Here is a 15,881-nt window from a genome sequence, read left to right as displayed (position 1 = left end):
ACCATGCACATTAATTACAACTTTGCAATTACTGTAGGTACGTATTGTTTTTATTTCTTGGTTTTTAGCTATTAATAATAACCATGATTAATGTAGGCCTTAGCTAGCTATAGACCGGTCCATCTGTAGCCCTGGCCACTAGCTGGAGTGGAGCATAGTGTAGAGTAGTGATATCAATCAACATATTTACTCGTTATCAATTTGGTTAAACTGTTTCTATATGTGAATAAACACCCCAACAAGGTTCAAAATTATCTATACATTCGATACATCGGTAAAGACGTATTATTTTCGAATCTAATTCAGAGGGGCTGGCTTAAGGTCTATTCAGCCTATGAAACCTCGAAACACTCTCTGTAACGACATACCAACAATCCCCTGATACAATATATGAATATATATATGATGTAACATGTATCGAAATTATGCATGTTTTATGTTTATCAATTAGTTGTTTACATAAATAAATAAATTGGCGGTGGCAAAATCCGTATCCATATTTGATTCTGGCTTAGCTTAATTAGCCAATTAGCCGGTTAGAATTAGAACAAACAATTATTAACGTTTTGATCGCGACAACTACAAGCGCTTTAGTTTTAACACCTGTTTGGCACCGGTTGCTGGTTCAGGTTCAAAGGTCTGAAGGGGGTGGGTGACTGGATGTTACATGTTAGAAAACGAAAATAGAAAGCGGGTGCTCCAATTTTCACAGGAAGAGATTCATCATTCATCATTCATCGGTTCGTCTATGGATAACTACAACAGATGCCACGTGGGATATATGTCTCCTATGTGAATGCGACTGATTGTGACCCGAAAGAAATTATGAATGAGAAATGCCCATTGGTTTGACTGACTGGTTTGTGCCGACTGTCACCAAAGTTCATAAGAGATGTGGCCATGGTTATCACGTTTCCATCTTCTCTCTCTCTCTCTATCTGGGTACTAATTCCTCTCTCTTTGATATGATTATTAATAAATAAAGATTAAACTACAGAGAGAGAGAGAGAGAGTCAGCAGCAAGGCAACCAGCGAGTCTGCGACAGCAAAGTAAGCCTGTTCTGTTTTTCAATTGATGTATTAATGCATAATATGATGTTCATTTTTGTATAATATTTCATATTAACCAGTGCCATCTCATTTCTCGACAACAATCAGTTCGGACCAGTAGCCTTCTAGCTGCTGATCTCGCCCTTCAATTCCTTATATCTTCTCTTCTGTCTGCCTGTCTATTTCGATTCCTATCTGTAAAAATGAGTTGGTGGTGGGCAGGAGCTATTGGAGCTGCAAAGGCATGCATCCACTCTCTCTCTCTACCCTTTATTATTCCAGCATCCTTCTTTATTTATTTGTGGTTGATTTTCTTCTTTATTTTGATTAATTTTATACATAACAGAAGAAATTCGAAGAAGATGTGGTTCCTCTCAAGCACCAGAGCGTAGGACTGATCATCGGCGTGACTGGCATCGTCGGCAACAGCTTGGCCGAAATCCTCCCACTCTCCGACACCCCAGGCGGCCCATGGAAGGTCTACGGCGTCGCCCGCCGGCCCCGTCCCTCCTGGAATGCTGATCACCCTATCGAATACATTCAATGCGATGTTTCCGACCCCGAAGAAACCCAAAGCAAGCTCTCACCACTCACCGACGTCACCCACATCTTTTACGTCACCTGGACCAATCGCCAAACCGAGTCCGCCAATTGCGAAGCCAACGGCGCCATGCTCCGTAACGTTCTCACAGCAGTCATCCCGAACGCTCCAAATCTAAATCATATCTGCCTCCAGACCGGTGTCAAGCACTACGTCGGCCCCTTCGAATCCTTCGGTAGGATTCAACACCAAGATACTCCCTTCCACGAGGATCTCCCCAGGTTAAACGTCCCCAATTTCTATTATACTATGGAGGACATCCTGTTGGAAGAGGTGCAGAAGAAGGAAGGGTTGACGTGGTCGATCCACCGTCCTGCGAAGATCTTTGGATTCTCTCCTTATAGCTTGATGAACGTAATCGGGACGCTCTGCGTTTATGCGACCATCTGTAAGCACGAGGGTATGCCGCTGAGGTTTCCAGGGACAAGAATTGCTTGGGAGGGTTATTCCGATGCATCGGATGCGGATATGATCGCGGAGCATCAGATATGGGCGTCGGTAGATCCTTACGCGAAGAACGAAGCCTTCAATTGTAGCAACGGAGATGTATTCAAGTGGAAGCATCTATGGAAGGTGCTAGGGGAGCAGTTCGGGGTGGAGGAATTGATGATGGAGGAGGGCGGACTGAGCTTGGAGGAGATGATGAAGGATAAGGGTCCGGTGTGGGACGAGATTGTAAGGGAGAAGGAATTGGTGCCAACCAAGCTGGAGGAGGTGGGAGTATGGTGGTTCGTGGACGCCATTTTTGGGTTGGAGGAGTCGTACTTGGCTAGCATGAACAAGAGTAAAGAGCATGGCTTCCTGGGGTTCAGAAATTCCACCAATTCCTTTATTTCCTGGATAGACAAGATGAAATCCTATAAAATTGTGCCTTAATTTCATGGCATTTCTCTTCTTGTTGATTCTTGATTGATTGGTATTAGATTAATCGAAAGAAATGAGGAGGCGAGAGAAGGTAATAACTAATAACGATGAAGTTGAATGTTCTGCTCTTCTGTCCATACTTCACAAGTATGACGTTGCTGCTGGTGATTTCACATTTCAGTGGAGAATAAAAGCAAGATGCAATTTTATTTTATCTGTGTATGTGTTTAAGTTAAGAAAGAAGCATTTGTTTACTGAACCAAAATTATCGTAAGAAGCATTTCTTGCCATAAATTAAAAAAAAAAAAATGTCTCCAAGATCAAATAAAGAGGGGATTAATAAGAGAATGAAAAATTAACACCTAAATTGTCTTTTATTTTTGGGTAAATGTAGTAACGTGCAATTTTGGGTTTGTGAAAATTGTCATTATATGTGTAATTTTCTTTATCAATCAACTATATTGAATTCACCTCATCCTAATTTTTTCTCTCTGTTTCTGGTATAAAGTTCCTCTTGCTGTTCTTGTCACTCCATCTCTTTACAATCTCATAGCCTTAGAAGACAGTCGTCCCATATGGTCCATAAATAACATTTCTTGTATGTTTTCCTTGTTTATTTTATTATGGAAAAATTTTCGATGAGTACTTGTAATTTGGCTCGAGTGACAATTTAGTCTCTAAACTTTAAAAATACGACAATTAGTACCTGAATTTTTAAAATTTGATAATCCAGCACTTGAACTTTCAAAATATGACAATCAAATACCTATCAATAATCAATCCGTTAATTAGCTGCTAACTAACATTTGAAAAGTCAAAAATGACTTTCAAATGTCATCTAATTCTCTTTATCAACCATTCAAACATTGACAAAAAACTCAACAATTCTAAATTCTAGTCTCTTCTATTCAAAAAAGTTGATGATTATTTAGAAGAATCTAATTGTTACATTTTAAAAGTCAAATACTGAATTATCATATTTTGAAAGTCTAAATACTGAATTATCACATTTAAAGTTTTGGGACCAAATTATCACTTAAGTCAAAATATAAGGTATTAATTGGAAAATTTCCCTTTTATTATTAATGAAGCTCATGCTAAATTTTTAAATATAGAGTTGTTAATTTTGAGGCATAAGCAGAAGATAGTAAGAATGAAAAGGAAAGACACCCAATACAAATTAAGATGAAAGAATGCCAAAACCACTAATAGCTGAATAACTGAGTTCGCATCGTCTGTCCCCATGGGGCAGAAATTTTTCTATCCCATCCAATGAGAGCCGAACACGGCACCCTCCCCTCTTTCTTTTGAAACTGATGGAGTCCTGGCGGCTAACGGCAGTCTGGACTCAAAAACAATATAAATTTTGTAAACCCGCTATTTTCGCCCAGGCCCACCCGCTTTAGTTCCGCTTCTTCTTCTCCCTCTCCCATATGAAATTCGCCTCCCCTCCATTTCTTCTCTCTCACTGGAAAATGACCCATTTTCTAGCAACCCACCGTTGGATCAGAACCCGAGGACTCACGCAATGTACAACTGTACAAGATGAGGTACTCTGTTAATTCTGAAAGGTGATAGTTCCCACCAACAAGTGTGAACTCTAGACAAAGGATAGCTCTCGATTTGCAATTAGATTTTGATTGCGTTATGAGTTAATGTATAAGAAGGTAAAATTGAACCCTACATTTCGTTATCTCAATGTTTTCTCAATCATAGAGAGAGGTTATATATATATATATGGTAAATCTCTGTATACATAAATGAAAATCCACTTTTATTTATGGTTTAAAATACATCCCAAACAAACTCTCCAACACGGCAAAACCACCCACAAAACAATTCCTCAAACCATGTCCAACGCTAGTGGGGCCACCGCTGGACCCTCAACTACCACCTGGGTCGGAGCCAGAGCACACAATAGCCCCATTTTTCGGTGACAGCACCACGACGATTGGGGAGAGCAACAGGAGTCGCAACTGCAGTTACTCCATTCAACAACTTTCATTGGTGTATTCGTCTGCTGTCTGACATTGCTCACTCACCCCTATTCTCGATCTTTTTCTTTGCTTGTCCCCCATTTCTTTGCTTGCTTGCCATTTTTCATCCTTGAGTACTGCTCCCTACTCAGAAGTCATAATATGAACGGATCTTCTTGCAGAGAACCACCCTGTAGAAGGAAGTGGCATTGTTCCATTCGAGGTGGTAAAGAAGTCGGCCAAGCTAGTCCTGGATGATGTTGAAGTTGTGGCCATTGGGGGTGGCCCGGCCCAACACGATGGTTTGTGTTGTGTTGGGCCAAGGGTTTGAGGTCCACTGGCCGATACGGCATGGCACGTCTGTTCGTGTTGTGCCGCCCACGGCCTGCGTGCCGGCACAATCCAATCTGTAGTGGGCCACACTCGGTCCATTCGAAAACTATCAACCCCCCCCCCCCAATAGCTAGTTTCAGCCTTTTGGGGGTTTTTTACATAAATACCCCTAATATAAAGGGGTATTTATGTATTTTGCTTATGAAGGGGAGAAAAATGATACAAATGCCCCCAACAACTATTATATAACTAGTTTAGGGGGGCTTTTTGGGTAAAGTTATAAATAACTTTATAATGACCAAAATATCCCTCCCAACAACTAAAAAATAATTAGTTTTTAGGGTATTTTTGGGTAATTGAATTATTTTCAATTCCTCTAAATAGCCCTATCCTCCACCATTCTTCTCATCACACCAATTCAACAATTCTCTTATTAAGTTATTCTCTTAATCTCTTCGGTCTTCCTCCCCTTTCTCAGTCTCTCACTCTCTTTGTCTCTCAATCTCTCTCAGTCTCTTATACATTCTCTACAATCTGAGTGAACTCTAATAGTCTCATAGTCTGAATGGTTGATTGGCTGATTAGTTGATTCCCCAAGTTAGCAATTTGGGAGGTTTGGAGCCTTGGACGTTGTCACGTTGAAAGGTTTTAACTGTTGAAATCAAGTTGGCATTCTGAACCAGCAATCTGAAGTAAGTCCAATTAAATTAATTTTATATTTTTTTGAATTTGAAAAAAAAAAGGCCATCTCTTCCCAAAACCCCATGTTTAGTAGTCCGATTTAGAGAACATTTAAAATAGAGGATGTTGAGGGGAAGGGGAAAAGAGTAGTTTACCAAAAATGTAGAAAATACTTTAGCTATTGTAGTAAGGGTGGTATTGGCAATTTGACCAGACATTTTCTCACACATGAGAAGGAAGAAAAAATAACCTATAATTTAAATGAATTTTTGAAATAATGGAAAATAAACTTTAAAAATATTGCGAGAAGTTAGAGAACGTTTCTCACCGCCAATCCCACCATGGCACGTGATTCATGATTTACTAACCCCTCCGATGTCTACAGGCTACAGTTCCATTAGAGTCTTGTTTAGTTGTTTTAGTGCGGTACTTGCAAGTACAGGGTTGACTAGATGCAATTATGAATCATGATGCAAAATATAGATTACAACTTTACAATTACAAGACAAAGGAGGGCATGATTCTATTACATACATCGGATATTTCATTTTTCACCTAAAGCTGATGATGAAAGTTTGTGTGAATGTTTTTGTTATAATGATTAATGTATATGTAAATTTTAACAAATACCCCACAATTTTTTATTTTTTTCAAATTTTTATAATTTTATTTTATTTATTTGCTATTAATGTAATTTTATAATTTTAATTTGTAATTATGTTGTATTTTATATATTTTATTAATTTATTCCATTTTCATATTTCATTATGAAGTATCCAACCATTGTATATTTCATAATTTCAATATTTATATGCTTTATAATTTATATCACTATTCATTAAAATTTAAATGAAATAAAATTCTTATTTGAATTATTTTATACATTTATTTATTTATTTATGATAATTCTAAATAAATTATTATTCATATCTTGTTATCCATTCAGTCTGGTCCCATTAATGGCTCAGGCCCGTGGCATAGCCCGATACAACCTACTTTACACGTCTAGCCAGTGGTACCAGAGATTATAATGTCCGGGGACCGTTGTAATTGACGAAGAGAATGACTAAAATTGGAGGAGCCATAGGGTTGGTGTTGGAAGGCGGTTTTTTGAATTTGAGCTTGAGGATACGAGAGAGAAAAGAAGAGAGAGCAGATGGAGAGGAATATTATGTTTGTTAAGATGATGGCCTGATGGGTAGCTGCCATTAACGTTATGTGAGAAAAATATCAGAGAGAGAGGGAACAAGAAAAGAAGAGGATTAATTGAATTTTATGTTTTTTTTTTTTGAGTCCAGACTGCCGTTAGGTCTGGACTCCGTTAGTTTGATATAAAAGGGGAGGAGAGCAACGTGTTCAATTCTTGTTGGTTGGGTCAGACAATGCAACTCTGAATAGCTTGAAGAGTTCGGATCGTCTGTCCCCTAGTTCTGTCCCAATCAATGGAATGCTGCAACAGCACCTATTTGGTTGAAACTCAAATTTAACAGAGTCCAACTTAAATGGCAGTCCGGACTCCAAAAAGCATTAAATTTTATTAGCCGCTCAATTTTAATGAATTCCTCCTTTCTTCTTCCTTCTCACCGCCACTACTACAACCAACCGCCGCCCCTATTCAGCACCGAACCGCTCTCCCCACACAACCCGAATCTCCACCACCATCGGAACTGGCGCTGCTTCTCTTCTCTTCTCATTCCCTCTGTTACTCGCAGTTCTTCCAGACAACTGTCGGTGCCGCAGAGATGCCTATATACAGCACCCTCTTCTTATTCCCTCTCTATTCTCTTCTTTAGTTCTTCTCACGAATCTCCACCGCCGTCAGAGATGCCTCTGCAACCCAACTAGTTCTACTACCCGGTTTTGCACTAGTGTGGAAAGAAAAATATGCAAGGCGCTCTACTTCTTATGGCTTCTGCACTGCTGCTTCTAAGTCTTCAACTCTTGTAAACTGGACTAACAACGTTGGTATCTGTGTTAGAGCACTTGATTAGCCCATCTGAATTTTGGAAGTTCTTATAATTGGCATCTCAACTCTTGTAAGCTTCAGTTCAGCCATTAATTTTGAGAGAATTAGGCCCTTTCAATGGAAAATATATATCCATTAATTTTTACAGGAGAAAGAACCATATAAATAACCTTTTAACTATCCTCAAGGCTCAAGTACAAGGAAATTCATCTAAAACTAGTACAATACAGTATGCATAAACCGATGTGCATAGAAGATATTTGATTACCAAGACAAGACACCGGAACAATAATGACAATGGCGAAAGGCAAACACGGTTTCCTTTATTTAGGTTACCACCAGGAATGACCACGATACATCTACCACAATCACCCAGTTCTTTGCACACACCAACTAATACTGGACAAGGCATTCCTGCTTCCCATGAGTCATCGTAGTGTTGTTCCTTGATTCCCATCAGCTGCTTTCTCTCCAATGCTTTGAGCGATGTTTCCACTTACATCGACGTTGCAAGCAATGGCTTCAAAAATCAGAGCCATCACCTTCTGGAACCTCCCTTCAGAGGGGGAGGCCTCTACAAGGAGCCTCCAAGCGTTCTCCTCTGTTGCTTCGTCATAGTTTTGTTTTATTTTTAACACCATGTGGCCAGTGATTAATTTTCCACAAAGTCGGGTTGACCTGAAAGTCAAGAAGCTCTGGGTTTATCATAAACTGTAATTGTTTCAAGCAGCAAAGTCAAAGGGTATAACCTGCAGCAAAGGACAGACAAAATATGGTGCCAAAGTTTATTAACTAGGAAAATTGAAAATCCAGAGCTTCTCTCGGTTCTACTTTCATATGTTATTCACCGACAATACCCAAATATATACATTCGAGTCTCCTAAGTATACAAGGATAGAGACTCCAGATTCAATTACAATTACAATAGAGACTTTTCAATCCTAATTGTAATCCTAACATCCCCCTCAAATTGAAATATGCAGATTGTGAATGCTCAACTTGCAGAGAAAGTACTTAAATTCTTTGCGATCCAGTGCCTTTGTAAAAATGTCTGTTAGCTGAACGGTAGTCGACACATAAGCAGGACGGATGCAACCATTTTGAATCTCATCATGTACAAAATGGCAATCAACTTCAATATGTTTCGTACGCTCATGAAACACTCGGTTTGCTGCATGCAAGGCTACCGGACTATCACAATATAATCGCATTGGGTTTGAATGCATAACTCCAAGAGCCAATAACAATCCCTTCAGCTATTTTAATTCACATGTGGTCGTGGCCATAGAACAATACCCTGCTTTCGTTGAAGAACGAGCCATAGTGTGTTGCTTCTTAGTTTTCCAGGAAATAGGCGATTTCCAAGTAGAATAAACCATCCAGACAGAGAACATCGGGACAAATGACAACTTGCCCAGTCTAAATCACACCATGCATATAACTGCAAGTCACAATCTGAACGCAAGAGAATTCCTTGACCAGGATTTCCTTTCAAGTAGCGTACAACTCGCAATGCAGCCTCCCAATGTCTTTCTTGCGGTTGCTGCATGAATTGGAACAGAACGTGTACACAATAAGACAACTCAGGACGAGTTGCTGAGAGATAAATAAGCTTACCCACCAAGCGCCTATATCGCTCAGGATCAGATAAGAGAGGTCCATCTATCAAGGCCAGATTGTGATTCTGCTCCATAGGAAAAGGAGCAGGTTTTGTACCAAATAATCCAACTTCAGCGATAATATCCAGAGCATACTTTCATTGAGACAGAAAAAATCCTGTTGAGTTTCGGGCAATTTCAATGCCCATAAAATATTTCAATGGTCCTAAGTCTTTCATATGGAAGCAGTCACTCAAATATTTCTTGAAGACTTGAATTGCCATATGATCATTACCTGACACGATAATGTCGTCCACATACACGAGGACAAGCACATGTACCATGTTTTGACGAAAGGTGAATAGGGAGTAATCTGAACCTGATTGTTGAAACCCATATGTCTTTAAGGCTACGGTTAATTTAGCAACCAACATCTCGGCGTTTGTTTTAAGTCATACAAAGATTTTTGCAACTAACACACCATACCTGGTTTATCTGATTGAAAACCAGGAGGCATTCGCATGTAGACTTTCTCATGAAGGTCACTGTGCAAGAATGCATTATATACGTCCATTTGATGAAGCTCCCAATTTCTAAATGTTGCGACTGCAAAAATGTACGGACAGTAACCATTTTTGCAACCGGGGCAAAAGTTTCATTATAATCAATTCCCTCAACCTGCTTGTTCCCAAAGATCACGAGATGGGCTTTGTATCTTTCCACTGTCCCATCAGCGTTGTACTTGATTCGATATACCCATTTGCATCCTATGGCTCATTTTTTAAATGGCAAAGGCTCTATGGTCCATGTTTGATTATTCTCAAGTGCCTATATTTCTTTCTGCATTGCATCCCTCCATTTTTCATCCTTTATGGCCTTAGCAAAAGAAGTAGGTTCAACTCCTGTAGTAATAGCTACCAAGAAAGCACGATGTTGATAAGAAAAATTGTTACAACTCACATAGTTATCTATGGGATGAGGACTACCTGCAGGATGTGATTGGCTGGGTGAGCTTGCAAAGGAACGTGGAGAGGGACTCAAGCGTTGTGTGGTGTGAAGCACATAGTCTCTTAACCTTGTGGACTGCTGTTTTTGTCGATGCCCACGCCCTAAATGAGAATCAGAGTGCTACTGTTGCTTAACATTACCACCCCCCTGACGTCAGGACTGTCTTCGCTTGTATTTTTTGTGGTGACGTCAGAAGAGTGCATGGGCTCACTAGTATTGGCATTTGGGTCTACGTGGGTTCTTTCTTCTACACTGACTCCTTCTACAAGTTCATCTCGTTGGTTAGTCTCCATCTCACCATTTGCTTGTCCTAGTAAATAAGTGGATGGCACTAACACCTCATCTGTCCCACTTATCCCACAATGAAATTGGCCTTGTGCTTTGTTTGGTTGTTTATCCTCCTTGCGTGCATAAGGGAATTCATGCTCTAAAAAGGTAACATTTCTTGATGCAAAGAACATGTCGAACTCTAAATCATACATGCTCCATCCTTTCTTTCCAAGAGGATACCTAACAAAATCACACCATCTGTTTCGACTAACAAATTTATCCCCTCCATTTCCATGATTGTGTGCATATGCTAAGCAACCAAAAACTCGCACATTATCATAAGAAGGAGGTCGCCCAAATAATATTTCATAGGGAGTCTTTCCCTTCAACAGAATGGTCGGTGTCCGATTGATCAAATAACATGCGGTTAGGACACATTCCCCAAAAAAATCAATAGAAAGCTGGCTTGAAAGTGCAAAGCTCGGGCAACATTGAGTATGTGGCGGTGCTTGCCTTCAACCCTCCCGTTTTGTTGAGAGGTCCTGACATAAGTGGTTTGATGGATAATACCATTTTTAGCAAAATAACTAGCCAAGCATATAAACTCAATCCCATTATTAGTATGGATCACCTTTACAGGTTTGTTAAATTGCCTTTGAATCATAACAAAAAAATTTCGAAGAACCCGTCCCACTTCCGTCTTATCAACCAGAAGTTAAATCCAAATGCCTCTAGAAAAAATCATTTACTATGGTCAAGAAATAATGAGCACCACAAGAAGTTGTAGTTCTATAAGGACCTCACAAATCACAATGAATTAACTCAAAAATGTTGGATGCTTTACTATTACTAGAAACAAACTCTTCTCGACATTGTTTAGCTCGGAAGCATGCATCACAACCCTTAATACTGTCATCATTACTATTCTTAGTACTAATAAAAGGCAGCAACTTAACAATTCTATAAGAAGGATGCCCTAACCTTTGATGCCAAATATCGCCATTTGTCCTGCTTTCTATAATCTTCATTGCTCTTGTTGATGCAATGCTTTGGAATAGAGTCCATCTCGTTGCTCACCCGCTCCAATCAGCATCCTCGTAGTGCGGTCCTATATCACACAGAATTTATTAATGAATTTGACAATACAATTCGATTCCTTAATCAATTGCGATAGAAAAAGTAAATTGCAATTCAAACTAGACACATATAAAACACTAGTCAGTTTCAGATGATCGTCCAGTGCAATTGTGCATGCTTTCTCTGCTATTGTCGCTTTCCCGTCTAGTAGCCCGACAGAGTACGGAATGACATTCTTTATGTCTCTCATCGACTCGAGGCTTCCTGTCATATGATGAGAGGCCCCTGTGTCTATTATCCATTCTATCAATTTTTGCTTACCACTAAGTCGTTGATTCCCTTTTTTTCTGTGTGTTCAAAAGCTTGAGTAACATGTTCCACTGCTTACTACTCAGTCCATTTAATCTAGTCTTGGCTACATCAATTGATTCTCCTTGAGAAGCATTGCCTTATATAGAGGCTTTGACTATATAGTCCTTGACTTGCCACTACGACCTTTTCCTCCTACCCCAAATCCTTGTTTCTGTTCACCTTGTTCTTTTTCTTTGTTTTCACTCAAACCGAATAATGTATTTGAAAACCCACAATCGGTGGCAAAATCGCCACAAATGACTGAGCCAATCTCCACTTCCACAGAAGGTTGACTCCCCGAAGACTTGAGCCCTTTGTTAGGACGATTGTCCGATCAACAGTCTCGGCCAAACGGAACTTCTGCAGAAGTAGAAGAATCTCCTCTATTCTTCTGTACGAATGGCCTCTCGTTTTCTCATCGAAGACTCGAGCCCTTTGCTTTCTGCTTATTAGCGGAGTCATGAAACCGTTCTCTTCTCTTCAACAAACTTTGGCATCAACAAAAAAAAGACCGTGGGTGGAGGAAGACGCAAGACGAGCTTAGCAAAGGCAGGACCTGTCTCTAGAGCCCATCGACGAAATTCAGAACCCCAGATAGTCTAACAGTGCTCCGAAGCTATTACTTCCTCTGCCGTTGTGACTCCTCTTCTCTAAGATCTCAAAGATCAAGCGAACAGTCGACGTCTTCCACGACGATCACCGATTTGCTGGAAGTCGAGATCCGGAGCTTCCTCAGCTGTGAATTACTCGACACAGCCGTTAATTCGAGGTCATAGATGAGGAAATTCGCAATGGCAGCGAACAGGCTTGTCTTTTCAGTTCCCGGCGGGCCGTATCGTAAAACCAGAGCTTACGACTCCAACCAGAGAAGTGCTGCCGCTGTTCTCCGAAGGAGACGATGATCACCGAAGTGCCGCAGCTGGTTCGAAAACACAGCGCCGGACTGAAAACCACAGCGCAGAACGTTGTCGCCGCTGATCACTGGTCCGAAGTCGCCGCTGATCACTGGTTCGAAGTCGCCGTTGATCACTGGTCCGAAGTGCCGCCGCTGAACGATCGTTGCTGGAGAATTCTGTTGTCGCCTATAGCAATCCTGTTGACGCCAATGGCGAACCCATCGCCGCCAAGGTTGCTGCTTCGTCGCCGGCAGAGAAGAAGCAGCCTCAACAGAAAGCGCAGCAGGCTTCGTCAAGTTCCCTTCGAAGCCTCTTCCGCCTGCCGAATCTGTGAGAGCAGAGAGAGGCAGGGGAGGAAGAGGCGGCCGTGTGTGGGCTAGGAAGTAGATGAGCAGAGAGAGGTAGTACGGGAACGGCCGTGCCAATGGTTACCACCCGGAACAGGAAGACGTTCACCGCCGCTCTTCTGGGTTGGGTTCGATCGCCGTGCCAATGGTTACCACCCGGAGGTCGCCGCTGTCACTCGATTTTGGAACCTCTGATCGCAGCCGCCGTCTCAACAAGGAAGATGAGCAAACGCTGGTTTGATCCGGTTAGATTTTGCCCTGAATTCGATCGCCGGAACAGGGGTGTCGTTTCTTATCTTCTTGCTTCAAACTGACATGGTGTTCGGCGCTTGCAATCAGGAATCTCGAAGAGGTAAAAACGGAGGGTAGGTGGGATGGTTGCCGCCGCCTCTGCTAGATGTCCAAAAATAGAAGGCGATCAACAGTTTCAGCCGAACGGAACCGCCTCCTGTTTCTCGCTCTGATACCATGAAAAACGAGAGCTTCTCTGGGTTCTACTTACATATGTTATTCACCAACAATACCCAAATATATACATTCGAGTCTCCTACGTATGCAAGGATAGGAGACTCCAGATTCAATTACAATTACAATAGACTTTCAATCCTAATTGTAATCCTAACACCGTTTCCAGAATCAGAGATGTGGACATTGTAAGGGATGTTGTCATCTTAAAGGCGGATACAAGATTCAGGTACAACATTAGATAAATCAATCAGAGTATTGCTGCCCTCAAACAATGAAGTAGAATAATGAAGGAACCTTGCCGTCGCCGTCTCCGACGGTTGAGGGAGGAGAAGAGAAGAGAAGAAATGAAAAAATTGCAGGGGCGAGGGTTGCAGAGGCATCTCCGACGGCGGTAGAGAATTCATTGTGTGTCGATGAGGGTGAGGAGGCGGTGGGAAGGGACTAGGAAGAGAAGAGAATAGAAAGGAAATGAAAAAAAGCGGGTTAATTGAATTTGATAATTTTTTTTTAGTGCAGACTGTCGTTAAGTCTGGATTCCGTTAGTATCAAACAAAAGAGGGAGAGGGTGGTGTGTTCGGTTCTTATTGGTTGGGACAGAAAAAATTCTGTCCCCAGGGGACGGACGATCCGAGCTCACCAAAATGCAGAGAAACAAAAGCTCATACCAGGAACCGACCGCAGTCATTCAACTTCCTTGGGATGAGGAACAATCCCGACACCATCTTTGGCAAACACTTTTGGGATTCTCCGAACATTTTCCTGTCTGTATTACCCCGATAGCAATGGCTAAACCCACTGCGCTGATTCGTTCGTTGTGGGTTCGATAACCTTTTCTATGTCTCATTCTCATCAGTAGAAGTCTTGGCATCACTACCATCTTCTATAACTGAATCCTTTTCCTTCATATCTTTTGCTCCTTCCAAATCCGAAATGGCCTCCCCATCTTCAATCTACCTGAATACAGAAAAACAGAAAACCAACATCAAAGCTTTATGTAACCAAAAGCGCAAATCAAGATAAAAGAGAAGCCAAAAAGGAGATGTCTCGTTGACGGTCTGCTTCGTTGGCGCCAATGTTCTTTAGGTCCATTGCTGGTCAATCCTCCTTGGCGGAGTCTCCTTGGGTCTCGAAGGTGCTTGATGATCTGCATCACAGAAACTGGTCAAATAAAAAAAAAAACGCTTAAAGAAATATCACGAAGAGAGAGGAGGACGAACCTCCCACTGTTGACGATGAAGCTTTCCGAGCTCTTCTGTAGTCTTCTCTATTGTGGTGGCTCCCATGGCTGTTTCTTTGCTTTCGGCCACAATTGATGACAAAGAAGAAGAGAAAGGTAGAAAACCCTCAAGGACTTATGTCTTGTGAGCCTCTGCTACACACAATATGCTATTAATTTCAAGGCATAGCAATTAACTCAAAAAAAGAGATGATGAATAGTGTCTTGAGGAAGAAGAAGAAGAAGAAGAAGAAAACGATGAATAGTATATTTTAAGGATAATTTTGAAATTTTAAAATACTAGTAAATGTTCACGTGTAATTCACAAGGAAATTTTAAACTATAATAACAATTATTATTATTATTTATTATTGTTGTTATTATTAGCATTTTACTAAATTTGTATTCCATTTCTATCATTTAATAAAAATATTTATTTTAACAATTATGTTTTTTTAATATGATGAGTATATAACATTATAAATGTTATCAAATGTTTTGGACAAAATGTTTAGTTGGATCATTGACCAACCATCAAGATAGTAAAATAAGTTTTCTTTCATATCAATTTTAAATTATATATTTAATCTATACTATATAAATATTTTTTTCTTATCACACTTAATTTTTGTTTGATATAATTAATATATAATATTAGAGATGTGTCCAAATTTCTATAATATTTTATGTTCTTTTAATTCTTTATACTTTTTTTATTTTTTTTAAATGTACACATCACCGGTTAATCCAATTGACCCAAATCACTAACCCATTACCGAAAAAAGAAAATGGTTTGATTTCTAAGTTGACCTTAAATTTTGTATTAAAATTCTATCATTAATAAAATTAGTTCTTATGTATCATAAACATATAATATTAGAAAAGTAAATAAGTGGCCATATTTTTTTTTCTATTTTTTTCTTTAATTTTGCCATTCTTTGTATTTTTCTATCTTTAAAAATGTTATTATTTGATTATGGTATCATTTCATTTCTAGAATAATTTTAGATTTGATATTCCATTTTTATCATTAATAAAATTACTTATTACATATAATACTTATTTTTTATTTATTATAATGAATATATAATATTAAAGAGTTCAATTTCAAATATAAAAAAAAAAAGAAATTTGATTTAATACTTATTTTATAGCATTATTGGTTATTGGGGATGGGAC

General features: G+C 39.8%; 1 protein-coding gene and 1 long non-coding RNA gene across 4 annotated transcripts; one reads left to right on the top strand and one right to left on the bottom strand.

Annotated features, from left to right (window-relative positions):
- The first annotated feature begins 808 nt into the window (after positions 1-808).
- Positions 809-2,729, top strand: LOC148850191 (3-oxo-Delta(4,5)-steroid 5-beta-reductase-like). 3 transcript variants are annotated; one of them, XM_088945506.1, is made up of 3 exons: positions 809-1,050; positions 1,159-1,292; positions 1,397-2,729. In XM_088945506.1, exons 2-3 carry the CDS (start codon positions 1,254-1,256, stop codon positions 2,525-2,527), a joined length of 1,170 nt encoding a protein of 389 aa, XP_088801632.1. In that variant the 5' UTR covers positions 809-1,050; positions 1,159-1,253; the 3' UTR covers positions 2,528-2,729. The 3 variants fall into 3 exon arrangements, with proteins under 3 accessions (XP_088801632.1, XP_088801633.1, XP_088801634.1); XM_088945507.1 differs by having other exon boundaries at positions 855-1,050; positions 1,131-1,292; XM_088945508.1 differs by lacking the exon at positions 809-1,050 and having other exon boundaries at positions 1,102-1,292.
- Positions 2,730-7,583: 4,854 nt separating this feature from the next.
- Positions 7,584-13,978, bottom strand: LOC148850190 (uncharacterized). Its single transcript, XR_016098969.1, has 2 exons — positions 11,329-13,978; positions 7,584-8,149 (listed from the first exon to the last, which is right to left on the bottom strand). It is a non-coding gene; the product is annotated as an uncharacterized LOC148850190 (long non-coding RNA).
- Between the last annotated feature and the right edge of the window lie 1,903 nt (positions 13,979-15,881).

Source organism: Nelumbo lutea, chromosome 5, assembly GCF_056320005.1.
Source record: "Nelumbo lutea isolate HS-2025 chromosome 5, American lotus-T2T, whole genome shotgun sequence".
Taxonomy (NCBI): Eukaryota; Viridiplantae; Streptophyta; class Magnoliopsida; order Proteales; family Nelumbonaceae; genus Nelumbo; species Nelumbo lutea.
This window is presented reverse-complemented; position numbering and strand designations above follow the sequence as displayed.

Bases quoted from the DNA above. Each gene is read 5' to 3' on its own strand.
- LOC148850191 (XM_088945506.1), top strand. From the start codon at position 1,254: ATGAGTTGGTGGTGGGCAGGAGCTATTGGAGCTGCAAAG. The intron at 1,293-1,396 runs GCATGCATCCAC...TATACATAACAG, and splicing joins GAGCTATTGGAGCTGCAAAG to AAGAAATTCGAAGAAGATGT.